Source organism: Falco punctatus, assembly GCF_963210335.1.
Source record: "Falco punctatus genome assembly, chromosome: 18".
Classification (NCBI taxonomy): domain Eukaryota; kingdom Metazoa; phylum Chordata; class Aves; order Falconiformes; family Falconidae; genus Falco; species Falco punctatus.
In genome coordinates this window covers 4,612,920-4,640,158 of record NC_137598.1, presented here as the reverse complement: position 1 = coordinate 4,640,158, position 27,239 = coordinate 4,612,920, and the positions used below count along the sequence as shown (strand labels likewise).

The window sequence follows — 27,239 nt, the reverse complement described above, 5'->3', positions numbered from 1 at the left end:
GGTGCAGCAGGGAGGGCATTGCTCAAAGGTGAGGAAACAGCCCCAGGGCTGGAGTTATCCCTTGGCCCCAGCTCCCAAGGTGTTCCCAAGACAAGCCAGCGCCTGCCTGTCTGCCGGAGCCTGCGCTGGGAGCCTCAGCACTGCAGTACCTTCCCTTAATTACTTTTTTTCCCTGTTAATTGGATCTGTGGGCACGCCTGAGGCTCCTGAATCCATGCAGGGGCTGAGCACCCATTTTGTACGGGAAGGATGCAGCCACAACACCTCATCACCATCACCACCATCACCATCATCACCAATCATCATCATCATCACCATTATCACCTCCACCGCCTCCTCCTCCTTCACCATCACAACCACCACCATCATCTTCACCATCATCATCATCACCATTATCACATCCACCTCCACCACCACCTCCTCCTCCTCCTCCTCTTCCTCCTCCTCCTCCTCCTTCTCCTTCTCCATCACCATCACCACCACCACCACCACCACCACCTCCTCCTCCTCTTCTTCTTCTTCTTCCTCCTCCTCCTTACACCCCGCTGCCCATCCCTCCCCGGTCCCGGTCCCAGCCCACCCCTGGGCTACCCGCCTTCCTGCTGGGTGTCTCGCTGTTATCAATTATCACCTGAGGCTAATTGTTAGCTCCCCACCTATCCCACAGCTGGTTCTGCTGCATCTCCCAGCAGGAATTAACACAACCCTCACGTGGCTCCCCTGAAAAAAAACAACACGGAAATGCTCCCGCTCCCCACGCTCCACTCGACTCCAAGGATGCAGCTGCATCCTTCCTGGCCAGGGGCCAGCAGCGAGGAAGTTTCCTTTGGCCGCTCGCTTCCTTCCTGGTTCCTGAAGGAAAGGGACCCCGGGGTGCTTGGAGGGCCCCAGCAACCCCCTCCTGGAGACCCCAAGGAGATGTGTTTTCCAGCCAAGGTGGCTTGGGGATGCGGAGACTCTTCTCCGTGGGTTTCTTGTGCGGTGGAAAGCAAAGGCTCGCCTGTACATCCACACATGCATCCGCTGCGGCCCAAAACCACATCCCTCCCCGCGCCTCGCCGCTGCCGGTGGATTTACTGGCAATAAAACCGCTGTGGAGAACGACTTCTCATCTGGAAGGAGAAAAAAAAACAACGGAAGGGACACGCAGGCGGACACACTAACACCTTTTTAAATGTACTTCTCCCTTCTCCAAGCAGCGCATCCTTCTCCGGGTTTATCCCAGGAGCCCTAAAGGACCGGCGGCTGCGGGCAGGCGGGTGTTGGGGCGGGAGGCGATGCCGCCGCGCTGCGGAACGGAGCGGGGAAGGGAAAGGCAGAGCTGGTGCCAACTGGAACCGCTAACGCCGCTCTCCCAGCCACGTTTCCAAGCGCTGGCAGGGTGGTCCCTGCACCTGGCAGCGAGCGAGGGGGACATTGGCTCCTGGGGGTCTCCCTGGACCCCATCTCTGTCTCCCCAGGGTGTCCCCAAGCACATCCCGCTGCAAAACCCTGGGTCCCTGCTTGGGCAAGGACACAGTTTGGGGGCGGATGCTCCAGAAAGGGCTAAACCAAGAGCACCCAAGGCACGGGATTTGGGGATGGGGTACACGCGCCTGACCCTGCCGTACCCCAAAGTGCCCACGCTCCCGTTAGCCGCGCTTCAAGCAGGGGCAGCATGCTGGGAGGGCACCTTCGGGTGGGGGCACGGCTTGGTGGGGTGCCCCCTGTGCCCGGCTGTCCCTTCCCGACATCACATTGCAAAGGACACGGAAAAGTTCTGCTCCATTGGGTTGCCATCACCTTACTGGGAACAGTGGGCAGCGCCTGCTGCAGCCTCTGCCCCCCACGCCACTGCTGGGCAGAGGGCTGCCGTGGGGTGCTGCCCCCCAGCTCGGGTGATGGGGGCACCCCGCTCCCCAAAGCGCTCCTGGGGGGCAGGTGGAGGTGAGGCAGGGTGGGAGATGCGGAGGAAGGTAGGGGACGCCACCCGGAGCTGTGCGACCCTCTCGTCCCGCGCCGGGGAGGAGCAGAGCACCCAGCACCCAGCACCGAGCACCCTGGGGATGGTGGCACCTTGCTGATGACTCGCAGTGGCCGAAGGTGAAGAGCTGGGGAAGGGGCAGCGTGTCCTGCGCCAGGGCAGGAGCTCAGCCTCTGCCCCCATTGCGGCGAGCACCGTGCCGGGGACCATGCCAGCAGGCAGCAAAGCGTGGGGCTGACCCCGGCCAGCCCAGGGCAGGTGCTGGAGGCACCGCAGCACCCCGAGCAGGTGGCCACGAAGGGCTGGAAGACACCTGCCCTCGGTTCTCCGGAGAAGGACCGAGCCAAGCGTGCCACCCTGGCACCGGGGCCACCCATGGGTGACGCCTGCGAGGGCGGTGGGGGCTGTGGCGGGGGAGAGTCGGGTCAGGGCTGTATGGGGGGGGGCGTGGGGGCTCCGGCAGAGCGAGGAGCCCGAGCAGCGCTGGGGGATGGGAGCAGCACACGCACGCACACGCACACACACATTACCCACATGCACACGGCAGCAGCACCAACAGCCCCTGCCAGCAGCCTGCAAGCGCTGGAGCGCCCCGCTCCTCCTCCTCCTCCTCCTCGTCCTCCTCCTCCTTCTTCTTCTCCTCCTCCTCCTCCTCCTTCTCCTGCTGCCCACCGGCCTGCGGCACCCCTCGGCGGCCTCCAGCCCCACCAGCGCACAGACAATGACTTCATGCGGATTATGCATCTGAAGAAACCACCAGCTCCCAGATAGCCACGGGGGGAGGTATCCATGTGTTTGGCAGGGAAGCAGCCTCCTGCTCGCCTGCCTTCTCCTCCTCCTTTCTCCTCGCACCCGGCAGCTGCCTCCTCGCCGGCGATGATCGCCTCCGGTCCCCCGGCAGGGTGCTGAGCGAGGCCCCGGCGCATCCCCGCTCCCACGCTTGCACCAAGGTACCACCGAGGCTATTTTTATTCCCCCCCCCCCCCAACCACCACCACCCCCCATCCCCTTTTTTCTTTTCCGGTTCGCCCATCGCTGGTGCCTCTCGCACCCTCTGCGTGTCTCCCACTCCCATCTTCCCACCCAGCGGCAGGAGGTGGAGGGAGGCTCGTCCCAACCCCGGCACCCACGTCGCAGCAGCAGCCGCCAGCGCGGAGCAGAAGGAGCCCAGCTCCGGCTGTGGCCGCCGGCCCTGATTCCAGGTTTGCATCCTACAATTCCTTCATCTGTTTGTCGATGCGCCGGGGCCATTTGGGGGAGGGAGAGGGGGGACGGGGAGAGGGGGGGGACTGGTGGGAGGGGAGGGGAGGATGTGGCAGGGTGCTGGGGGGGGTGCAGCACCCCAGTCCTGCCATGGGTTGGGGAGGGGAGAGAGGAGGAATTGCAAGAGGCTGCAGCCAAATAAATAAATATATATATGTGTGTGTGTGTGTGTGTGTGTGTGTGTATATATTTATCTCTGGGCTTGGGGGAAAGAGCAGAGCGCAGCACAGCCTCTGCCCCACGCGAGGGCTGCATCCCCCGCATCCCTGCGCGGCGACGCGGTGGGTCAGGCAGCGGCAGCACCCACGAGGCCAGCGTGGCGCTGAGCACCCATGGGCTCCCTTCTTGGCAGAGTGGCCACCCCGCGGTGCCGGCCCGGACCATGATGGACCTGAAAGTGGACGAGGAGGAGGTGGACAGCGGGCAGCCGGTGAGCATCCAGGCCTTCGCCAGCAGCTCCACCCTCCACGGGCTCTCGCACATCTTCTCGTACGAGCGGCTGTCGCTGAAGCGCGTGGTCTGGGCGCTGTGCTTCCTGGGCTCGCTGGCGCTGCTCGCCCTCGTCTGCACCAACCGCATCCAGTACTACTTCCTCTACCCCCACGTCACCAAACTGGACGAGGTGGCGGCCACCAAGCTCACCTTCCCCGCCGTCACCTTCTGCAACCTCAACGAGTTTCGTTTCAGCCGGGTGACCAAGAACGACCTGTACCACGCCGGCGAGCTCCTCGCCCTGCTCAATAACAGGTGGGTGCTGGCGCTTCCAGGGGGTCCCAGGTGGCACCTCCGGGTGCCCCGACGTGCCACCACGCCAGCCCCGTGCCCTGTGGCGGGTTGCGCTCCGTGACTGGCGTGGGCGGCATCTCCTTAGTCTCCGTGAGGAAGCGGATCCCGAGTTAGTTCAGCTCCCCAGCTGGACGCGGCCGCTGTGCGGCAACACCGAGAGCCGTCAGGTCCTGCTGCGGCTCCGGGGTGCGTGGCTGCCACGCTGTGCTGCCCGGGGTGGATGTGGCACCTATAACTCCCATCTCTAGCGTGTGGCACACGCAGCAGGGCCAGGGCCACCCTGGGTTGCCCGCGGGGTGGATCCAGCACCCATGGCCCCAGCGCCGTGTCCCGCGTGCCCGACGCATGCGGTGAGGCCAGGGGTGCCAGCAGCTGAAGCTGCTGAGCATCACCCATGCACCACGAGTGGAGGTTGGTGCCGTTCCTCGAGCTGTGGGACTGTGCGGGGGTGGGGTCCACAGGGGAGCCCCTCGCCCACCCTCCCCAGCCCACCCCCCTGGCTGTAGCGGCTCCTGGGTGCTGCCAAGCCCCTGTGGTGAGCTCGGTGCCGGCAGCAAGGCGCGCTCCCTGCCCCCGCTGTTTGGTGAGGGTCTTCACCGCTGCTCCCACCTGTGCCCCAGGGAGGGGCTTGCATCCACCAGAGCAGGGGCTGAGCCCCAGCACGCTCAGCCCACCCCCCAGCCATGCCACTGCCTGCGGCCGTGATGCCACCAAAGGTGACAGGCGGCTGGGCTGGCCTGAAGCAGGGCCAGCGACGAGCCCAGCTGTGGGGCAAGCTGGTGAGCTATGTGGCCACTGCCCGGCTTCTCCTCCTTGCCCATCCTCTGGCCACCTCTCCTGTGCCCCTGGGCCACTTTGTGCCATTGAATGCTCTGAAAACGCCACGTGCGACGTGCCCGGGACTCTGCTGAGCCCGTGCCGGGGTCGGGGCAGGAGTAGCCCCTGGGAAGCCCAAGTGGCTTTTCCCAGTGGGAGCCACTGTTGTGGTCCAGCCTGAGCTCCTGCCTGCTCTTTCCCCTAAGATACGAGATCCCAGATACCCAGACCGCCGACGAGAAGCAGCTGGAAATCCTGCAGGATAAGGCGAACTTTCGAAACTTCAAACCCAAACCTTTCAATATGCTGGAATTTTATGACCGGGCTGGCCACGATATCCGGGAGATGCTGCTGTCCTGCTTCTTCCGCGGGGAGAAATGCACCCCCGAAGACTTCAAAGTGGTGAGTGCCGCGTTTCCCCCACACCACGAGGGCGTTTGGCCGCCTGTAGCCACTTCTGCCTCCGAAAGGACCGGCAGCATCTTCGTTAAGGGGATGCCAGGGGATGCCGGGGGGGGGTTGGAGCTGTGGATGCTCACCGGGAGTGCGTGCTGCTGGCTGCATCCGCACGGGATGCTCCGGCGTGGGCCCAGCCCCCTGGCATCGCTGGGGCTCTGCAAAGCGGGGTTGTGCACACCGGGATGGAAACCTGTGCTGGAAACCGCGGGCAGGAGGCACCCGTGGAAATGCTGGGAATGCCGCAGCGATGGCTGGCGGGGACCCGAGGGAGCCCCCGCAATCCTTTGGGAAAAGCAGGACCCGAGGGAGCCCCGTAATCCTTTGGGAAAAGCAGGTCCTGGCGGCACGGCACGGAGTTGTGCCCCGCCACAGAGGTTGCGTCTCGCGCTGGTGCACGGATCCGGCGCACAATAAAGCCTTTATCCCGCTGCGGCTGCCTCTCCCCCATCCAGCTGGGAATGAAACAGTGCCGGCTATTCCGGGGCTGCCTAATAAATTCGGCAGCCGGGGTGGCTGTTCCCGAGCTGGCTCCGGTGCAGAGCGTGCAGCTCCGCACTGCTTGGGGACACCATCCTTGTCCCCAGCCTATGGGGACATCCCAGGGATGAAGGTGCTGAGCCCGTCACAGCACCGGCCGGGCTCCCGTGGAGCTGGTACCCGGCTCCCAGCACAATGGGGGGGATTTTGATCCTCTGCCATAATTCCATCGACGGGCTTTTTGTACGGAGCGATTCTCTGGTGTCAAGTCGGGTGTTTTGTTTGTTAAATGGAGGCAAGTTGCAGCCCGGAGGGGGCTGGATCCTTTCCAGTGGGGTTGGGTCCCCAGCCGCTGGATGGTTTTGCCACCAGGCTCTGCGTTTTCCATGCTGAAGCCCCCCCCCCCCCCCCCCCACGGAACCCTCCCCCCAGTTTTTCCACCTTCCTCTGTCGGGATCTTGGCTTTCTGCATCCCTTCCAACCGGCAAAAGGCAAAAATCGACTTGCAGCTGGTTTGTTATTCCTGCCTGGATTATTCCTTGCGAGCAGGTTGGGATGATTTAATGGACTGGATTGGAAAAAGCTGGCTCCACGCTGCACGGCTGGTGCTGGCTGGGTGCCCCTCGCAGCCCTGCACGGGTGGGTGGGTGCGTGGTGGGGCTGGGGGTGCTGGTGCCCGCGCCAGGGTCCTGGCAGCCGCCCCATCCCACTTCCCACCATCCCGGCACAGGGGTCCCGGCGCCCACAGAAGCTTTTCCAGGGGTTGGTTTGCCAGGTTCATTCTTGCCGCCTCTCTGCTCCCTCCTCCCGGCTCGGACTGCGGCCACCCAGGCTGGGGAGGGGGCTGCTCTGTGCCTGGTGGCGCTGGGTGAGGGCGGTGGGTGCTGGGGACCATCACCCAGTGATGCATCATCCCCCCAGCCCGTGCTGCCCCGACGGGGGTCCCACTGCCCCATGCAGGGGCTGTCACCTCTGCATTTCGGGAAGCCCCTTGAACCCCCAGGCTGGCGGGATGCTCCTGGTGGGTGCTTTGGTACCCGCTTTTTTCCCTCTGGATGATCCAGAGGGGATGCTGTGTCCGGAGAGGGGCCTTGCCAGGGGGGATTTGGGGGCTGCCCAGACCTCACAGGCTGGGGGGAGCTGCATGTTGGTGTGTGTCCCCCTGCCCCTGTCCCCTTTGCAGCCATTTAGCTTCGGTGCCGTGGCAGGTGGGGGGAGCTGGGGGGCCGGTGGGGACAGCTGAGGGACAAGTGGCCGCCGGGCGATGCTGGCTGCATGCTGATGCCGGCCGGCACAGGAGGCGTCGGCAAGAGCCGCGGACGCTGCCGCGTTATCTGTCCCCAGCAGAAGGGAGGGCTTGGGGGGCCGCGGCGAATGCAGATGAGGGGCTGCCGTGACCCAAATAACCGGGGTGACAATAAGGCGCCAGAGCTGCCCCCTGCCCGCGTCCCCCCCCTCCCACTGCTGGGTGGTGGGAGAGCATCGCTGAGGGCAGCCACAGCAGCCCAGCCCCCCCCCCCGCCCCCCGGGAGCACTGCCTGTGTGCCCCCTGTGGTGCACCCACCCAGGAGGACCCCAGGGGGGCTGTGGGTCTCAGGATCCCCCCCCCCCGCCCCCGCAAAGCATCACCCTGGAGCCAGGACAGGAGCTCCTGGCAGGCAGGGCTGGTACGGGATGCTGTGGGGAAGCCCATCCTGGGATCGTACGGGCTTTTCCCACCTCCTCTTTCATCCTGCCTCGTCACCAGGCTGGATCGGGGGTCCCTGGCGTTGTCCATCCCCCTCCATCCCCACCCACCCTGGCCAATGGCACCGCGGGGGCTGGGTGCTCCCCAGCGGCAGTTGTGTGCAGGATGCAGGGATGCTCCAGGGATGGAGATGGAGCTGAGCAGGCTTGGGCTTGTCCCATAGGGGGGGATTGACCCCTCTAAGAAGACCCAGGGGATAAGAACTGGCCCACTCTGGCCCTGCCCCAGCTCTTCACAGCCGCCCCAGCACCACAGAGGTCTCTGCCACCCCCCGCAGCGGTCCAGGATGGGGAAGATGCCGCACAGGGAGGTGCGGCTGTCTCCTCTCCTCAGCCCCAAAATCCCAGCAAAATCCCTGGAAGGCTGAAGGGACAAACAGCAGGCTGAAGGGCAAATCCTGCCTCGATGGCCCCGTCGTCGTGCCAGTGCCCTGAGCCTGGGGTCACGCGTGGGGCAGGCAGGGGACAGCCCCCGGTTCCCCTTTGCGGGGAAGGGGGGATCGCCCTGGCTGTCGCCTCCGTTTCGGGGCTGTGCTCCCTGACGTGCTCATTAGCAGCAGAGATCGATGTTTCACGCTCGCTACTTCATTATTTATAAGTTGGAGCCCTTGCTCCTCTGCGGGAAAGCGGGACCCGCTGGCTCCCAGCTTGCCTTTCCTCTCCCTCCCTGCGTTGGCAAAGGACCCCTGGAGCCCGGCTCATCCCCATGGATCTGCTCCTCACCCAGCAAGGGAACAGCCCAGAATCCCTGTCTCGGGGCTCTAAACCCCATTAATTTCCTTCCCACTCCAGGGAAATAGGAGATACCCAGAGGAACAGGCTCCTCTCCGCACCCCAGTATGGCCCATGCGATGGGAACTGGGGTCGCCCCGTGTGAAACCAGCGTTAAACCTCAGGATGGTGCCCCGGGCTCGTGAAGCCCCTTTTTGGGGGGTGGGTGCAGCCAGGGGCGATGCCAGCAGTGGCCCCCGGTGCGGTGCAACGGCCGTGGGCAGCTTTTCCTTCTGACACATCACTAGCCTGGGCCAGGGGAGAGTCACGTCCCCAGCTCCTGGTCACCATCCTGCTCCGGGGCACGGTGGCTGAGCCCTGGCATGGGAGCTGGGAGCCCTGGGGCAGAGTACACGGGACATCCTCGATAAACTGCGGAGGATTAAGACCTCTGGACCATTTCCATGAGGCTCCGGGGCTGAGCTGGCACGAGGGAGAATTGAGTTTGACGTGGAGATCATGCCGCTGCCTTTTGCGTTGGATTCTGCATCCTCTGCCCTGGAAATCGCGAGCGCGTGGAGGAAGAGGAAGGCAGGGAGCACGAAAAGTCTGGAGCAAACCCAGCAAACCCCGATCACGCTCCTCCTCTCCTCCTTTCTCCCATCTCCGGAGCAAAGCAGGAGACGCTCCGATGGAGAAAGGAGCCAGCAGCATCCCGGTGTTCCCCACGGCACCCCACTGCACCCTGCTGAGCCCCCCCCCCGCCCCTGTGAGCCCCACTACACCACTGGGCACCACCGGATCCTGCTTTGCCCCTCTGCACCCCACTGCACCCCCCCTACCCTGCTAAACCCCCATGCGTGCCCCTCTGCACCCCCAAAGCCCCTCTGCACCCCCAAAGCCCCTCTGCACCCCTAAAGCCCCTCTGCACCCCGCTGCACCCCCCGTACCCTGCTAAACCCCCATGCGTGCCCCTCTGCACCCCCAAAGCCCCTCTGCACCCCGCTGCACCCCCCGTACCCTGCTAAACCCCCATGCGTGCCCCTCTGCACCCCCAAAGCCCCTCTGCACCCCGCTGCACCCCCCGTACCCTGCTAAATCCCCATGCGTGCCCCTCTGCACCCCCAAAGCCCCTCTGCACCCCCAAAGCCCCTCTGCACCCCTAAAGCCCCTCTGCACCCCGCTGCACCCCCCGTACCCTGCTAAACCCCCATGCGTGCCCCTCTGCACCCCCAAAGCCCCTCTGCACCCCGCTGCACCCCCCGTACCCTGCTAAATCCCCATGCGTGCCCCTCTGCACCCCCAAAGCCCCTCTGCACCCCCAAAGCCCCTCTGCACCCCTAAAGCCCCTCTGCACCCCGCTGCACCCCCCGTACCCTGCTAAACCCCCATGCGTGCCCCTCTGCACCCCCAAAGCCCCTCTGCACCCCTCTACGCCCCTCGTACCCTGCTAAACCGCAATGCATGCCCCTCTGCACCCCCAAAGCCCCTCTGCACCCCCAAAGCCCCTCTGCACCCCGCTGCACCCCCCGTACCCTGCTAAACCGCAATGCATGCCCCTCTGCACCCCCAAAGCCCCTCTGCACCCCCAAAGCCCCTCTGCACCCCCCCCCAGCTCCCTTCTCAGCCCACAGCCCACCTCGCTCTGGCCAGCACGTGTTGGGGGTCAGCTCCTGCCACCCCAGGATCACCCCAGCTTTTTCCCCCCTTGAAAAACCATCCCCGGGGTCATTCCGACCTTCCCTGCTCTGGGTGCTGGGGGTCCTCCAGCACCCACGGGTCCTCGGGGGGGTGAGGTGCGATGGGGCGCGCTCGGGCTGCCGCTCTCAGGGTGTTCAGCCGGGGGATGCTGCTGGGCTCCCTGCTCTCCCCACACCCTCAGCCCCACAGAATGCAACTCCAGCACCCAGCGGGGGTCTCAGGGGTCCAGCCCCCAGCACCCCACGGCCCCACGCAGCACCGCGGCAGCCACCAGCCCGGCAGCCCTGCGGTGAGCAGAGCTCCCCTGCGGCGCAGTGTTAGTGGATAATCATAGAGCCGGAGTGAAAAGCATCTCCAACGCAGCTGGAGAGAGCGGGCGCGGGAATTACTGATACCCAGAGATTTCCTGGAGCTTTTGACAGTTCATAAACAAACCGCACGGGCCCATCTGGCTCTGGAAAAACAACTTGGCGACCACGCGTCGGGGGGGGGGGATGGTGGCCACAGCCCCGTCCTCCTGGCTTGGGACCGGTCCCCGGCTGCGCGCTGAGCCCTGATGGAGCCGGTGCCTTTACAAATTCTATAAGACATGCAAGTGATTCATGTAAATCACTTTTTAAAGCGGCGCAGGGGCTTCTCAATAACTTATAAGCGTTTGAAACCGCTCGCCTGGATCTGTTATTTCCGAGCAGCCACTCACCTGCAGCATCCCCGAGGTTTTTCCCTGGCCGCACCATCCCCACCTGCATCATCTGCAACCTCCTGGCCGGGCTCACCCCCTGCATCCGTGGGACAGCAGCATCATTTGACCGCAGAGGTCACATCGTTTTCCAGAGGCACAAAGCAAACCCATGGACATGGTGCAGGAGGTGATGGAGCAGAGGAGCAGCCGCGAGGACTTGGCTCTCCTGGGAAGTGCAGCGCAACTGGAGCTCCCCGACTCCATCAGCTCCTCGGCAGCTCTGAGACTTTCAAGTATCATGATATTTTGCTGGAAGCAAATCATCCAGAACGCAGCCGTGAGCAGTTTAGCCCTCGGGCACAGAGCAGAGACGCCGGCAAGTGTTGCTCCTCGGCTGCTTTCCTTCCCCAGCTCCATCCCAGTTTTCCCCAGCGCGGCGCCCGGCGGGATGCGGGCGGGAGGATGGGGGGTCCCTTGGCTGTGCTCACCCCGACGTGGAGACGGCGACGCTCGTGTGAAGCCGGTTGCATTTCACACCCATCCCGCAGCGGTGCCGCAGGACCTGCCCTGGGCTTGGCGCAGAATTGGGCCGGGAAGAAGCGGGTTGAGGCCACCGGCACCGAGCACGGCGCACCGGGAGGCCGGCGTGTGCCTGTGCCTCGCCGCCGCTTCGTTAGCCGCTCCGCAACGGAGCGGGTAAATTATTTAGCGCCTCGAACCACTAAGCCCTGAACAACATCTCTGCCACCATTAGGGAAGGAGAGAGAAGGACACGCGGGATCAGGATCGGGCCCAGCCAGGGGTCGTTTTGGTCCCTGCCCGGGGGCAACATCCAGCCCCGGCAGCGTGCCCAGAGCCGTGGTGCACAGCAGCGCACCCCACACTGTGTGCACTGGGGGGGGGGGGGTGTGTGTCACGCACCCCTCGGACACTTTGCACCCCCAGACACCCCGTTGCACCCTCGGAGGTGCCACGTGCACCCAACGCACTTTTTGCACGGCCAGGAGCGCTTTGCACGCCCCCAACGCCCCCCGAGGTGTCAGTGCCAAGAGCTGGGAGCGGCTCGGGGCTATTCCTGCTCCTCTTGCCATGCCTTTGCACATAGAAAGTCATTAACAAATGAATTATTAATGATTATTAATAAGCTTTAATGGCATCTGTGGCTGCTGGAAGAGACGAGGAGGCTGTCGAGCGCCAGCAGAGCTGCGGACGGGCTGCCCTGGGCACGTGCGCCCCGTGGCTACCGGCCCCCCGAGGAGCCACAGGCTGAGATCGCAGCCCGGGGCCACCGCTGGCACACGGGATCCTTCCAGATTCTTCCCCCTTATCCTCCCTTTGGTCTTCCTCCCAGACCCAAAGGCACCCAGCGCCTTTGCCGACCGCGGCTATTTCGAAGAATCTGCCCAGAAAAACCACCCTGTGCCATTTTCCTAAGGGGGAAAAGCCACAGCAGAGCGCAGGGATGCAGGGAGCACAGCAGGAGGCAGAGATCTCCCCAGGGAGATCCAGGAAATTAACTGTCTCGTGGCCTTTTGCCTCACTTTTAATTTATCTGGCTTTTTATAGACGCCTTTGTTTTATCACCTGCAGAGTTTGGCTGGAGCCGGGGCTCTCCAAGCAGCAGGCATCCCCGTTTTTCTGCAATAACCATGACTCAAGAAGCTCCTCACCATCTCAGGCTCTTATTTATTTATACAGACCCCGACACTTGGATATTATAACCTTTTATTTATTTTTGGGGACTTTTTATATTATTTTTTTTTGGCTGTGCAGAAGGTTTGGCGCATCTGCATCCTGGCTTTTCCCGTAAGGACCGAGATGAGATGCAGGATGGTTCTGGGGTAGGGTGCTTCCCACTCATCCTCTGGTTTATCAGGGGGGTTTTAAGCCCCCCCTGGTCCTTGATCCTCGCTAAAGCACCAGGGGGATCCATCCAGAGCAGCCACACGCCGGAGCTGCGTAACAACCCTGCTTGGATTAGATTAGATTTGAAAACCGTGATGTGTACAGGAGCCGGAGCAAGAAAAGCAGATAGGAACACAACTTCCCAGCCCCCTCCCAGTTAAAACCATCGGCTTGGATCTGCCGGCACGGACGGCCTGAGCAATTGTGAAGGATGTCGGAAAAAATTGCAACCTGCTTAGGGGTGATGGGTGGGAACCGCGGAAAAGCATTGGGATCAGCGTCTGCACAGAATAATCCCAGCTGCCCAGGAATTACCGGCACCTCGGCAGCATCCTCCTCACCCGGGCAGGGCAGGAGCCGCCACCATCCCAGTGACCCGTCCGTGGCACTAGGGGACAGCGGGGACATCACCGATGGATAAAGCACCCGGAAAGCTCTCGGCGTTCCAAACCGTTTCCATTATCGGAGCGTCGACAGATCCCGGCGAGAAGGATACGGCGGCTGTGGGAGCCGTCACGGTGAAGGGACACGCTGGGCTGCCCGTGGGGGGGGGGTCCCCACTGAACCCCCCCCCGGAGACCCCGAGCCGGTGGGGCTGTAGGTGGTCTCTGCACCCAGGGGCGGCAGTGGTGGCGCCCGGCTGGGAAGCGCTCGGCAGCGCTGGCCCGGGGAAGCTTTGAAAGATTAATGGAGTTTAAATGGAAGCGTTTGGAGAGGAGATAAGGCTCATCTGATAGGAAATCATACGGAACAACGGGAGCCGGGGAGGCCCCGGGTCCATAATGAAGTCCACTTAGCGCATTACTCACCATAATGTGCTTTTTATTAAAGTCCTGGTGCTGCGGATGCTGGGGCTGCAGCCGATAACGCGGGGCGGGACGGCCGGGGTCCTGAAGCCCACCCTGAGCCCACCACCACCAGCAGCCAGGACGGAGCGTGCCAGCCCCAACCCCCCCGGTCCAAAAAACAAGGGACCTTTAGTTTCCCATCCCCCAACAGGAGCCAGGGATGCAGCTCCCGCACCACCCAGCATCACCCAGCATCGCCCAGCATCACCAGTCCCCCCAGCTGGGGCTGGGCTGCCTGTGCCCGCGGGGATGGGGTGGAGAGGAGGCGGAGGTGGGGAATAATACAGAGGGAAAAGTCCTTTTTAATCATCAATTTTTCTGCATTAGAATGTGACATGCTAATCCACTGTGAAGCGTCTAATCTGGGGGATAAAGGGCCGGATAACACCAGCTGCACCCAGCTTGGCTGGCGGAGCGAGCGGAGGCAAGGTGGCAGCATCTGATAAGGGGCGGCAGGATTAGTCCCGGCAGAGATCCCAGCTGCCCAGGCGATCCCACCTCGCTTGGCTGCCCCGGCTCTGCCTCTCGCCGGGCTCGGGGAGGGGATCTGCCACCCCCGAGCACCCCCAAGCAGCTCGCCCTGCCCAGCGCGGCGATGGAGACGCTGCAGGTGCCACCACCGGCATCTCGGAAGCTCTGGGAGCTTCAAAGCACATTCGTGGGGCCAAACCTGATTCCCACCCCTTCCTGGCGTGCGATACACCCGGCTGCACGGCGCCCACCTCCCCGTCAAATATCCAGCCCCAAATCCTGCTGCCGTGGGGTTGCCCCCCCATCTCATCCCTTCCCACCCATCGGCTCCATCCTCCGGGCACCCCCGGGGTGATGCTGGCAGCTCGGCCCCGGCTCAGCGGGTCCTTGCCAAGGATGGGCAGAGCCCCGACAGCAAAGCGAAGGGGTCCAGCTCCCAGGGGGCTTTCTCTGACAGCCCCCCCGGAGCCGGGCTGCCGCTGGCGGGCCTGGGATAACGGAGCTTGCAATGTTGTTTTCTCCTCGCCTCCTCGGGGATTGGTTTATCTCTATGAATAACTCCATCCCGGCTTTGATCTCCTCTGCCATGAAAGCGTGACAGGCTGTGAAATGTGCTGTTGCTGCCGTCAAATCCCCCTCCCGCTCCTTCCCCACCCCCCACCCCCCCACCCACCCCACCCCCCACCGCCTCCGTGCTCCCCCGCTCCCAGGGAACCTCCTTTCCCAGGCCTGTGATAAGCTGCAAAGCATTGAGCAGGGCCCAAGTGCCCCGGGACAGCAGCCAAAGGCTACAGTGGAGCATCCCACATCCCGCATCCCTCATCCTGCATCCCACATCCCGCATCCCGCATCCCACATCCCGCATCCCACATCCCGCATCCCGCATCCCACATCCCGCATCCCGCATCCCGCATCCCGCATCCCGCATCCCACATCCTGCATCGCTCGCTGCGGCGGGGCAAAGGGCATCGAGCATCCCCGGTCCCCAGCGGTGGGTCGGGGTGTGGTGGCATCATCCCAGCACGCGCCGCCACGGGGGCTGATGTCACGGTTAATTATAGCATCCCCCGTCCCTCTCCCCCGCCAAAGCTTTACCTGAGAGAGGGTAAAAATAACTCCCGGCGAGGGAGGAGCTGGAACGAGCCCAAGGACTCCTCCAGCACCTCCAAAATTCGCACAAACCGGGACGACACCCCCACCACCCCACCACCCCGCCTTCCCTGCACCGCGGGGACACGGCCACACTTTGTCACTGGGTGCGGAACGGGGACGTGCATCCCTGCGCGGTGTCACTGTCCCTGGTCACCTTCACCCTGGCTCGAGCGCTGGTTCTGGGATGGGGGGTGGTCACCAGAGCTGCCCCCCCACCGGCCCCCGCAGCCGGTGAAGCCGAGCGAGGCCGGTGAACGGCCCCAGCCCATGATGGAGTGTTTTCATTCCAGCCTCCCCCTCGCCCTGCTGCAATCACTCCCCAGAAGCCACATTGAACCTCCCCACCCCTCGCTCGCACCATCAGGGCCCCCCTGGCAGCACCCCTCACCCATCAGCACCCCCCCCCGGGGCTAAACCCCCCCCTCTCCAGGCTCCTCTTCCCTTTTCCACCTTCTCGCCTCCCTCCTGCAGCCCTCGCACAGAAACTCCCCGTCCCGGAGCTGGGGAACACCAGAAAACCCACCCCGAGCTCAGCCGGCTCGTACCTGCTTGCTCCGTGCCAAGAGCATCCTCCAGCACTGGTCTGTGTGTCATCATCCCAGTTTGCACCCAGTTTGTACCCACAGGGCTGAGCCAGCCCAGCCCCTTCCCCACTGAAGCCCCCTGATGCCCACCCCTGCCCCCCGTGCAGCTCAGCTCGCCTCCATCCCAGACAAAGGGGCAGGATGGGACCTGGTCCCCACGGCAGGGTGGCTCCCAGCCACCCAACCACCCCCCCGGTCCCATTTCCCAGGATGAATTTCCAGCTCGGAGTCTCTGGGATGCTCCCCAAGGCTGTAACCTTTGCTATCAGTGCGATGAAATTTCATCCCCTGGCTCCGGCGCTCGTCCCCAAGGTCACCCGCCCTGCCTCCCCGCTGCTGCCAGCATCCCCAGCTTTGTGGCATCTGCTACGTTCCTCTCACCCGAGGGTCCTGGTGGGAATATTGAGCTTGGGGACCCCCAGGATGGCCCCTGGAGGGACAACCCGATGTCACATCACCACCGCTCATCATCTCGGCTGAGCCTGCGCTGGCAGAGACCCCCGGCGCACGCCCTGCCCGTTGCACCAGCATCACCAAAGTGGGTGACTTTGCACCGGTACCGGATTTGTACGAGTTTCCCGGTGCAATTGTTCCCCTGGTTTGCTGGTGCCCGTGGCCGCGAGCCGGGATGGGCTCAGGGACGTGGGGGGAAGAGGCACAGCACCCAAACCGGTGAGCTGGGGCGCGCTCAAGCACCCCGGCATGGGCCAAAACCCCCGGTGCATTGGAGCGCTGCTGTATTTAGATGCTTCCCCTCCCTGCGGGCCAGCGCCAGCGGCAGTGGTGCCAGGATGAGGCCGGAGAGTGCTCTGCGGTTGCATCGGTGCTTTTACCAAGCGCTGAGCGCAGGAGAAAAGCCAACCGCAGGTGGGGGCTGCAGGGCTGCAGGGCTGCAGGGAAGCGGCGTCTTTGCTCCCAGCAGCCAGCCCGGGGGCTGGCTCCATCCCCCCACCCTGCACCACTTCCCCGGGACCCCCACCCAGCTCAGCAACAAGAAGCCTGGGTGCCATCCCTGTCCCCCACGGGGATCTGGAGGTGACCCACCGCGTCCCGGCTGGGTTCTGCGCAAGGAGCCATCACCTGAACCGTGGCAGCGGCCAAATCCTGCCCAAACCAGCCCCGGTTTCGAGGAGGATGGACCTCGCACCGGGCAGGACATCGCCTTTGCCAGATGTCCCCATGCCCCGCGGCACTGGGAGATGAGCCCGCAGGTGCCACCAGGGCAGGATGAGTGCCGCGACAGCCTGGGGACACCGTAGCATCCTTCCTCCTGGCTGGCACAGCCTGGGCCGGTGCTGCAGCAGGTTGGTGTTGCAGGAATTTTGGATAAAAACCTCTGGCTCCAGTCGCCCTGTGGAAGAGCCCGCAGAAGCCGGCATATGGTGGCACCAGAAACAGCCTGGCAGCCGGCGGGGAGCGCCTGGCTGGAGCAGCCGCTCGGGCTGCCAGGGCCCCGCAGCGGGGACGGAGGAGGCGGCGTGGGTCGGTGACACGCCGGCAGCCCACGCACACACCCGTGCACACCCGTGTTGGCCGGACCTGGCAGCCCCTCAGGCCCCCCAGGGCAGCACCAGGAGCTTCCAAGGCATCGGCGTCGTCGGTGCTTCTGGAGCCTGCGACGTCGCTGCTCCATCCTGCCAGCTGCAGCCAGCGGGTCCCGGGGGACCTGGGGAGCCCGCAGAACCGCCCCTCGCTCCTCCTCTCCTCCCTGCTCCTCATATACCCCCCTCTCCGTCCCCTCCGAGCATCCCTCCCTTCCTCTCCCTCGCTCCCGCTCGCCTCTCGCTCCTTTTCTCCGTGTCTCTCCTCTGAACTTGCCCCTTCCTCCTTCCCTCCTCTCCCCCACCCCCCGAGGAACTGAACCACCACTGAAGACCCCCAGGTTGTGGGCCAGCACCCCCCCCCACCACAGCTGGGACCCCCCCGCCGGACCATGCCTCTCCAGATATTCTGCACCATCTCCTTCTCCCGCGAGGAAGGACCGAGCGATGCCGCAGCCCCCGGCAAAGGAGAGGACGGAGCAGACGAGTTCCTGTACGGGCAGGAGGAGGAGGAAGAGGAGGAAGAGGACGCCGGGGCAGCCACAGACTTGGTGGCCTTCGCCAGCAGCTGCACGCTGCACGGGCTGAGCCACATCTTCGTGGAGGGCAGCCTGGGCGCCCGGCAGGCGCTCTGGGCGCTGGCCTTCCTCCTCTCCCTCTCCGTCTTCCTCTACCAGGTGGCCGACCGCATCGTCTACTACCTGGAGTACCACCACGTCACGCTGCTCAGCGAGGAGGACAGCCCTGAGATGACCTTCCCCGCCGTCACCTTCTGCAACATCAACCGCGTGCGGGTCTCGCAGCTCAGCCACCAGGACCTGCTCTACCTGGCCCCCCTGGTTGACTACGAGCCCGGGATGGAGCTGGGCTTCTCCCCGGCTCAGCCCGACCCCTGGGATGAGGACGAGCCCCTCAATTTGTACGGGTTTTTTAACCGCACTTGCCACCAGCTGGAAGACATGCTGCTGAGCTGCAGCTACCGGGGCCAGCAGTGCGGTCCCGGTGACTTTGCGGTGGTGAGTAGCCCCCAAGGTGGCCAGGCACAGCCAGCAGCTCCGGCCGGCGTGGTGTTGGATCCGGCACGGTGGGCACCGGGGTGTCTCGCTGGTGACGGGGATGGCACCGGCCACGGAGACCCGCTGTGCTGCCCGATGAGGTGCCCGGCATCTCCGTCCCAGCATCACCGCCGCTTGGGGGGCACCAGGCGAGCCACAGCCCACCGGCCTCACGTGCCCCCCGCCCCGGCCGGCAGCAGCTCAGCACCGTGGGGTCACGCCGGCGTCGGCTGGAACGGTGGGAGACAGGGTGGGGGTGGGGGTTCAGGGTCCCATCCAGCCCCAGCAGGGATGGAGGAGGTGCTGGTGCGGGCGTAGGGCTGAGCGCCGCCGTCTCGGGGAGCTGGGGCTGCCGGGGGGGGCAAGGTGCTGTAAATCTGCCAAGTGTCTCCTCCAAATCCGTGCCCTGCACCTCAGTGGGGAACATCCCCTCCTCCTCCTCCAGGGCAAACCCAGCGGTTCCACGGGGGAGACTCCCCATAGGGCAGGAGCCTGGGTCCTGGATCGTACCCCCAGGCTGGGGCCGGCTCGTCTCAGGGTGGTGATGCCCCCCGGCTCCGTTCGGTGGTGCCGGCAGAGGGTCCCCAGGCTCAGCCCCGTGTCCCCTCCCGCAGGTCTTCACCCGCTACGGGAAGTGCTACACCTTCAACGCGGGGCAGGACGGGAAGCCCCGGCTCATCACCATGAAGGGGGGCACCGGCAACGGCCTGGAGATCATGCTGGACATCCAGCAGGACGAGTACCTCCCCGTGTGGGGGGAAACAGGTAACCCCCCCACCCCAGCAGCTCTACCAGCGGGTCCACTGGGTCACCAGCAGCTCCCAGGATGCTTCCCAGCCCCTTCCCAGCTCCCTCACCCCATGGCTCCACGTCCCTCAGGTTGCCTCCTCATCCCTCCTTCCATTTCTCATCACTTCGGGTCCTTTTCTTTCCTTTTTCCTCCTCGTCTTTGCTCTTCGCCATGGCAACTCCCCATCGGTTTAGAGGAGCAGCCATCGCTCGTGTATAAATAGAGTCGAACGCGTCTCCTGCCGCGCTCCCAGGTGCTGGAGCGGGAGGGTCAGGGGATGCTCTAGCAACCAGATGGATGGATGGACGGACACACAGACGAGTGGATTTGCCCCCAGGGGAAGGGTGGGAGACGGGAGAAGTTTTGGTGCCTCTTGCAGCAGGGCTGGGCGCAGCACCGGGGCTCAGCACTGCACTCACCCCCACCTCTCTCCGCCGCAGACGAAACCTCGTTCGAAGCCGGGATCAAGGTGCAGATCCACAGCCAGGATGAGCCCCCGCTGATTGACCAGCTGGGCTTTGGGGTGGCTCCCGGCTTCCAGACCTTCGTGTCCTGCCAGGAGCAGCGGGTAAGGACTGGGGAGGGGGTCTGGGGTGCTCCCCCCACCCCTGTGCTGTGGGCTGGAGCGGCTGTGGGATGCTGAGCCTCCTCCTGTCCCCACGTCACGGGGAGAGAGGGACCCGGCCATGGGGACCGCTGCAGCAAGGGTTTCCCCCTCCCCCCGCCATGCATCCAACATGCTGGGGGTCAGTGGGCTTCTCTCCTCACTCCTGGCTCCTGCCCCCTCCCAGCTCATCTACCTGCCGCCTCCCTGGGGCGACTGCAAGGCCGTGGCAGGCGACTCGGAGTTCTACGACACTTACAGCATCACCGCCTGCCGCATCGACTGCGAGACCCGCTACCTGGTGGAGAACTGCAACTGCCGCATGGTGCACATGCCAGGTGAGCCCTGCGCACGGCGGCTCCGGCGCCCACCGGCATCAGCCCACCGGCGCCGTCCCACCGGGAAAAAAATTTGCTTTTTCTCCCTCCTCCAGGTGATGCCCCTTACTGCACCCCGGAGCAGTACAAGGAGTGCGCGGATCCAGCCTTAGGTGAGGCTGCCCAGCCCCGCGGGACCCAGCTGTGGGTGCTGGATTTCTCCGTCATCTCCTTCTCTCCTCGCTCAGATTTCCTGGTGGAGAAGGACAACGAGTACTGCGTCTGCGAGATGCCCTGCAACGTGACCCGCTACGGCAAAGAGCTCTCCATGGTGAAGATCCCCAGCAAAGCCTCCGCCAAGTACCTGGCCAAGAAGTACAACAAGTCGGAGCAGTACATCGGGTACGTGCTGCGGCGCCGGGATGCGGATGCTCCTTCTCCCTGCATCCCGCACCTCAGCCTGACACCGCTTAACATCCCGCGCAGGGAGAACATCCTGGTGCTGGATATCTTCTTCGAAGCCCTGAACTACGAGACCATCGAGCAGAAGAAGGCGTACGAGGTAGCCGGTTTGCTGGGTGAGTGTGCCGGGAGCATCCTCGGACGAGCTGGGCTCGTGTCAGCCCCCTGCGCCGTCGCGCCGGTCCTGAGGCACAAGGACGTGCCGAGAGCGTGGGGCACCCCACGGCCGTGGCCGGGCACCAGTGACAGCGGTTCTGCCCTTTCCCTGCTCCCCCTGCCACCGGTGCCACCCTGGTGGCTTTGCCCTCTCTCTGCAGGTGACATCGGGGGGCAGATGGGGCTGTTCATCGGGGCCAGTATCCTCACGGTGCTGGAGCTGTTTGACTACGCCTACGAGGTGAGTGTCCCCGCTGGTCCCTGAGCATCGCTGCTGTCCCACGGCTGCCAGGGGACCCAGGTTACCCACTGAGACACAGGGGGACCCAGGTTATCCACCAAAATGCCCATGAGACACAGGAGGGACACCCAGGTTATCCACCAAGACACCGGGGGGTCCCGGGTTATCCACCAAAACGCCTGTAGGACACCGGGGGGGACCCAGGTTACCCACTGAAAGACCAGGGGGACATGGGGTGGGACCCAGGTTATCCACCAAAACACTGGGGGGACGCAGGTTATCCACCAAAACGCCTGTGGGGCACAGGGGGACCCAGGTTATCCACTGAAACACTGGGGGGACCCAGGTTATCCACCAAAATGCCTGTGGGACACGGGGGGGGACCCAGGTTACCCACTGAAAAACCAGGGGGACATGGAGGGGGACCCAGGTTATCCACTGAAACACTGGGGGGACCCAGGGGACACCCCAGTTATCCACTGAAACGCCTGTCGGACACTGGGGGGGACCCAGGTTCTCCTGCAGCACCAAAATGTCTGTGAGACACAGGGGGGATCCCCCCGGGACCCCCCCGGGACTGAAATCTGGCTCTCGCAGGTGATTAAGCACCGGCTGTGCCGGCGGGGCAAGTGCCACAAGAACCACAAGCGGAACAACACGGACAAGGGCGTCGCGCTGAGCATGGACGACGTGAAACGCCACGTGAGTGCGGGGGCTGGGGGGCTGGGGGGGTGTGTGTGTGTCCCAGTTTGGGGGGTGCTGGGGGAAGGAGCAGAGACACCAGGCGGAGATGCTGTGGGGAGGCAGGACTCCGATTTTGGGGGGGGGGGGTCTGGGTGACTCCGGCGACCCCAGCATCCCATCCATCCTCTGCCCCGTAGAATCCCTGCGAAAGCATACGGGGCCACCCGGCCGGCATGACGTACGCAGCCAACATCCTACCTCACCACCCGGCCCGGGGCACCTTCGAGGACTTCACCTGCTAACCGACGTCTGGATGTACAACCTGAGCTACCAAAGCCCCCCGGAGAGCTGCCCTTGTCCCCGCGAGCGCCAGCGGAGAGACACAGCCAGGGGACCTCGCTCCTCACCGCGGTGGGACACGGCCCAGAGCCCACGGCCTCGCGTTTCGGGGCAGGCGGTCGGGTCAGGATGGGACCCAACCCGGCGCGCAGCCCCTCGCGGCAGCTGCTCAGCGCCTGCCCCGCTCGTTCAGAGACTCGAGGAGGCTCCATCCAGCCCGGCCACCGCGGCGGCGGCGCGGGGATGACACACGCACAGCGGGCTGGGGCAGGGGGCTGCCCCATCCCCCCCCCACCCCCCCACCCCCCTCGGCCTTTTTAACGACAAACCCAGAAGCCAAGAAGAAGCGGCCGTCGGGCCGCAGGGTCTCCATCCGCAGCCCTGTCCGTCTGTCCGTCCGTCGCCTCCATGCCCATCCCGCTCCAACGCCTTGGCCGCCGCTGGCTGGGACCCCCGTGCCTGGCCAGGGGGGTGGCTGAGGACCCCGCAGTGAAGCCGGCGGTGGGCTCAGCACCCCTGGGAGAGCCTCGCTTGTCCCCCGGCACCGCGGTGGTCCGCAGCCCATCCCTGCCTGGGTGATGAAGACGGGATGCCTCCACCGCTCCGGAACGTCTTCCTCGGCACCCTGTCCCCGGGAAGGGGGTGCCACCGGGGGGTGCTCGGCCGGGGGGGCCACCTCGGCACCCAGGACCCTCCCTCGGCCACGGCGGGTCAGGCAGCAGCGTGGCCTCCCTGCCCACCTCCCCTGGGCTCCCTGCAGCCTGGCCAGTGCCAGCCCTGTCCCTCCTTGTCCCCAGGGAGCCTGGCGCTACCCCCTGCGCCCCCTCCCCCAAAAAACAGCCATCCTCAGGGGGGACAGGCAGAAGGACCCCCCCTGGCCCTCATCCCAGCTCCAGCCAGCTTGGCCAGGTGGGCACAGGACCCCCAACACCAAAAGGGTCCCCAAGCCGAGGGACACCCCGTGGCACAGGGTCCTCTGGTCCCCGCGACCGTAGGCTCCCCCCTGCTGACCCCCCACCCCCACCCCACACACAGCAGCTGCCCCCCGGGCACTGCGAGCCCTGCGCATCTTTGGGGCATCTGCTGGCTTGCTGCCCTGGGACCACTGCTCTCCCCCATCGCTGCCTCTCCCCGGCACGCCGCGTCCCGCCCTGCCCACCGGGGTCCGGCACCGGCCGAGCCTCTGCCCCCCGACCCATCACCTCGCGCCGGTGGGCCGTGGCCCCAGCCCCCCCCCCCCTCCCCTCCCCCCATCAAGCCAGAGCCCTCCCGGGGCTGAAGTGCTACTTATCTTTAAGAGCTTTTGCAATAAGTCGGTTTCGTAATTATTATTTCTAAACCGCAGTTTGGTTTTTTAGTATTGTCATTATTATTATTATTATTATTAATTATTATTATTTGCTTCCTGACCAAAATTAGGAACTGGGGGTCAGTCCTTTGTATCCAGCGATCGCCCAAAGATGACGGGTCGGCCACATCCATAAATTTTCTTATGGATTTTTCCTAACGTTTCATTGCGTTTCATTTATTTATTTCCTTTCTTTCTCTTTCCCATTGAAGCTTTTAAAGATGGGGCTGGGATTTGACCTTGACGCTCACCTGGTGAAGCATACACACACCCTTTTTTTGTTTTTTTTTCTATTATGCCATCTGCATTTTATATTTCTTATATATAATATATATGACTATATATATATGTGTACATATATATATATCTATCTCTATATGCATCATATCAGTGTAGATACCCATCCAGTAGCATTTAGGCCTTGTTCTTGTGCCATTTTTTTTTTTTTTTCCCCCCTGTTACTGATCTCTGAATGCCTTCAAGTGTATAAAGTGTTGAATTCTCTCTGGTATCTGTACTATGTACACACATTTTCATAGGAAGCACAATAAGATGACAGATGCATTGTACATCAATACCTGCTACTCTTAACGGTGATATAAAGAATGATATAACTCACCAACGCCGAGCCTGTCTCTCTTGCTGAGCTGCTGGAAACGCTCCCCGAGGAGGCAGGTGGGGACGGCGCCGTCCCAGGACCTTCCTGAAGGCATCACCGGAGCCAAGATCAACATGGGGAGGAGGGGGGAGGGTAAAGGTTTGGTCCAGGGTCCAGCACTGCCCTTAAACACGCTCGTGAAGGCCGGCAACATCGGGAGCGGTGCTGAGCAGTTGGATTAAGGTGGTCCTTGGTGCAGGGATGTGCTAGTGTGGTGATGGCTCGGGGTACGGTGATACCTCAGGGCACGGCAATGGCGCAGCAATGGCTCGGGGTGCAGCGATGGTTCAGGGTACCAGAAATGGTGTGGCAATGGCTTGGGGTGCAGCGATGCCTCGGGATGCTGGCGATGGCGTTGTGATGGCTCGGGGGGTAGCAATGGCTCGTGGTGCAGCGGTGGCGTGGTGATGGCTCGGGGTGCAGCGATGGCTCAGGGTGCAGCGATGGCTCGGGGTGCAGCGATGGCGTGGTGATGGCTCAGGCTGCAGCGATGGCGTGGTGATGGCTCAGGCTGCAGCGATGGTGTGGCAATGGCTCGGGGTGCAGCAATGGCTCGGGGTGCTGGTGATGGCGTGGCAATGGCTCAGGGTGCAGCGATGGCTCGGGGTGCCGGTGATGGCGTGGTGATGGCTCGGGGTGCAGCGATGGCTCGGTGTTGGCTTGGGCTGCAGCGATGGTGTGGCAATGGCTCGGGGTGCAGCAATGGCTCGGGGTGCCGGTGATGGCGTGGTGATGGCTCGGGGCGCAGCGATGGCTCGGGGTGCAGCGATGGCTTGAGGTGCAGCGATGTGCTAGTGTGGTGATGGCTCAGGGTGCAGCGATGGTTTGGTGATGGCTTGGGGCGCAGCAATGGCTCAGGGTGTGGCGATGTGCTTGCATGGTGATGGCTTGGGGTGCAGGGATGCACCAGCGCAGTGATGGCTCGGGGTGCGGTGATGGCTCAGGGTGCGGCGATGCACCAGTGCAGTGATGGCTTGGGATACAGCAATGGCTTGGGGCACAGCAATGCCTCAGAGTGCAGCGATGCGCTAGCGCGGTGATGGCTTGGGGTGCGGTGATGGCTTGGGGTGCGGCGATGCCTCGGGGTGCGGCGATGCCTCGAGGTGCCCCAGCATCGCTGCCGGGTCCTCACCGCCACGTGAACACCGCGGGCTGGAGGAGGGGAACCGCCTCTTGCTCTCAGCAGAATTAACACATGCCCAGCTGCTCATCTTTGGCAACTCCAACACTCTGGGGTTTGGGACAGACACCTGAGATCCGGCAGAAATGAGTCGTTAGCCTGACTTCACTTGCTTTTAATTGAACTGAGCTACTAGCGGTTGTAGCGCAAAGCCGTACAGCAACGCAGCTTGGATCCTACAAATTTCCAGCTACAAAGAGCAAAAGTACCACACCAGATCCAACGCTGGGCATCCAAAAAAGCACTCAGGACCCCGTGGGGACCAAATAATGGTCGTTGGGCGAGGAACGTTGAAATGCCAAAGTCCCCGCTGCCCCTCGGTGCCGCTGGAAATGGCAGACGGGAGTTTTGCATTTAAACCAGAACCGGTTTAAAGCTATTCTGGTCCTCCTGCACCAGAGCTGGTGCTGCAAAGGCCACAGGGTGGGCTTTGAATAGGAACAAGATAACCTAGCCAGGCCCAGAAGGGAGTTAATGAAGCGAAATTAATTACAGCCAGGCACCGTGAGTAGCCAGCGCAGCCGCCGGCACCCGCAGCAGCTCCCATTGTGGGGGCAGGCGGTGACCCTGACCCCTCCAAGCTGTCATCTCCCGCAACTCCCCGTTATCCTGCTGGGCTGCGCTGGGAGAGGTGACCCCATCCATCTGTCACCGCCGTGCGTCGCATCAGCGCGGCCGTCGTGGGACACGAGGGTGGTGAGCCGCAGCGTGCGCCGGGGGCGTTACAGCAGCCCGGTGACACCAGTGACACCAGCGGGAGCAGCTCTCGGGGATGAGAGGGGAAAAGTGGAAAAGCCGCAGGTTTTCACACTTGGGGCTCGGATGCACACATGATGCGTGCACCCTCAGAGCACCCCAGGACCCTCAGGGAGTACCGGGACCCCCAAAACAGCCAATGCAATTCCCAGGGGGGTACGGCAGCAGCCGGGCAGGACACTGACATGAGCAGCTCTTGGGTACGAGAGCAAAATAGTGGGAAGAAATGGAAAAGCCGCAGGTTTTCACACTCAGGGCTCTGATGCACACACGATCCGTGCACCCTCAGAGCACCCCAGGACCCTCAGGGGGTACCTGGACCCCCAAAACAGCCAATGCAATTCTTGGGGGGGTTACAGAGCAGCCAGATGACACCAGCATGAGCAGCTCTCGGGTATGAGAGTGAAAAGAAATGGAAAAGCCGCAGGTTTTCACGCTCGGGGGTCTGACATGTGATCCATGCGCCCTCAAGAGCACTGCAGGACCCTCAGGGGGTACCTGGACCCCCCAAAACAGCCAATGCAATTCCCAGGGGGGTACAGCAGCAGCCAGGCAGGACATTGACATGAGCAGTTTTCACTTATGAGAGCAGAAAAGTGGGAAGAAATGGAAAAGCCGCAGGTTTTCACACTTGGGGGTCTGACACGCATGTGATCCATGTGTCCTTAGAGCGCTGCAGGACCCTCAGGGGGTACCTGGACCCCCAAACCAGCCAACACAACTCCCGGGGTGACCAGCAGGACACTGACATGAGCAGCTCTCACATATGGGAGTGAAAAAGCAGAAAGAAATGGAAAAGCCGCAGGTTTTCACACTCAGGGCTCCGACATGCATGTGATCCATGCGCCCTCGGTTCGCTGCAGGACCCTCAGGGGTACCAGGACCCCAAAACCAGCCAATGCAATTCCCAGGGGGGTACAGCAGCAGCCAGGCAGGACACTGACATGAGCAGCTCTCACATATGAAAGCAGAAAAGTGGAAAGAAATGGAAAAGCCGCAGGTTTTCACACTTGGGGCTCAGATGCACACACAATCTGTGCATCCTCAGAGCAACCCAGGGACCCTCAGGCAGTACCTGAACGCCAAAAACAGCCAATGCAATTCCCGGGGGGGGTATGGCAGCAGCCGGGCAGGACACTGACATGAGCAGCTCTTGGGTACGAAAGCAAAATAGTGGGAAGAAATGGAAAAGCCGCAGGTTTTCACACTCAGGGCTCTGATGCACACACGATCTGTGGATCCTCAGAGCACCCCAGGACCCTCAGGGGGTACCTGGACCCCCAAACAAGCCAACACAACTCCCAGGGTGACCAGCAGGACACTGACATGAGCAGCTCTCACATATGGGAGTGAAAAAGCAGAAAGAAATGGAAAAGCCGCAGGTTTTCACACTTGGGGGTCTGACACGCATGTGATCCATGTGTCCTTAGAGCGCTGCAGAACCCTCAGGGGGTACCTGGACCCCCAAACCAGCCAACACAACTCCCGGGGTGACCAGCAGGACACTGACATGAGCAGCTCTCACATATGGGAGTGAAAAAGCA

General features: G+C 63.2%; 1 protein-coding gene across 16 annotated transcripts; it reads left to right on the top strand.

Annotated features, from left to right (window-relative positions):
- Positions 1-452: 452 nt before the first annotated feature.
- Positions 453-26,191, top strand: ASIC1 (acid sensing ion channel subunit 1). Of its 16 annotated transcripts, XM_080368165.1 has the most exons (11): positions 453-3,973; positions 5,035-5,230; positions 18,775-18,925; positions 19,391-19,518; positions 19,742-19,892; positions 19,988-20,044; positions 20,120-20,273; positions 20,358-20,449; positions 20,651-20,730; positions 21,328-21,432; positions 21,612-26,191. In XM_080368165.1, the coding sequence occupies exons 1-11, from the start codon at positions 3,381-3,383 to the stop codon at positions 21,714-21,716; spliced, it is 1,812 nt and encodes a 603-aa protein (XP_080224291.1). In that variant the 5' UTR covers positions 453-3,380; the 3' UTR covers positions 21,717-26,191. The 16 variants fall into 16 exon arrangements, with proteins under 16 accessions (XP_080224291.1, XP_080224294.1, XP_080224289.1 ...); XM_080368168.1 differs by having other exon boundaries at positions 20,358-20,730; XM_080368163.1 differs by having other exon boundaries at positions 19,988-20,273.
- Positions 26,192-27,239: the final 1,048 nt, after the last annotated feature.

Coding starts and splice junctions, on each gene's coding strand:
- ASIC1 (XM_080368169.1), top strand. CDS start 3,381: ATGTGTGTGTGTGTGTGTGTGTGTGTGTGTATATATTTATCTCTGGGC. Junction 5,231..18,774: donor CCCCCGAAGACTTCAAAGTG/GTGAGTGCCGCG, acceptor CCCCTCCCGCAG/GTCTTCACCCGCTACGGGAA. Junction 19,893..19,987: donor CCGCATGGTGCACATGCCAG/GTGAGCCCTGCG, acceptor TCCCTCCTCCAG/GTGATGCCCCTTACTGCACC.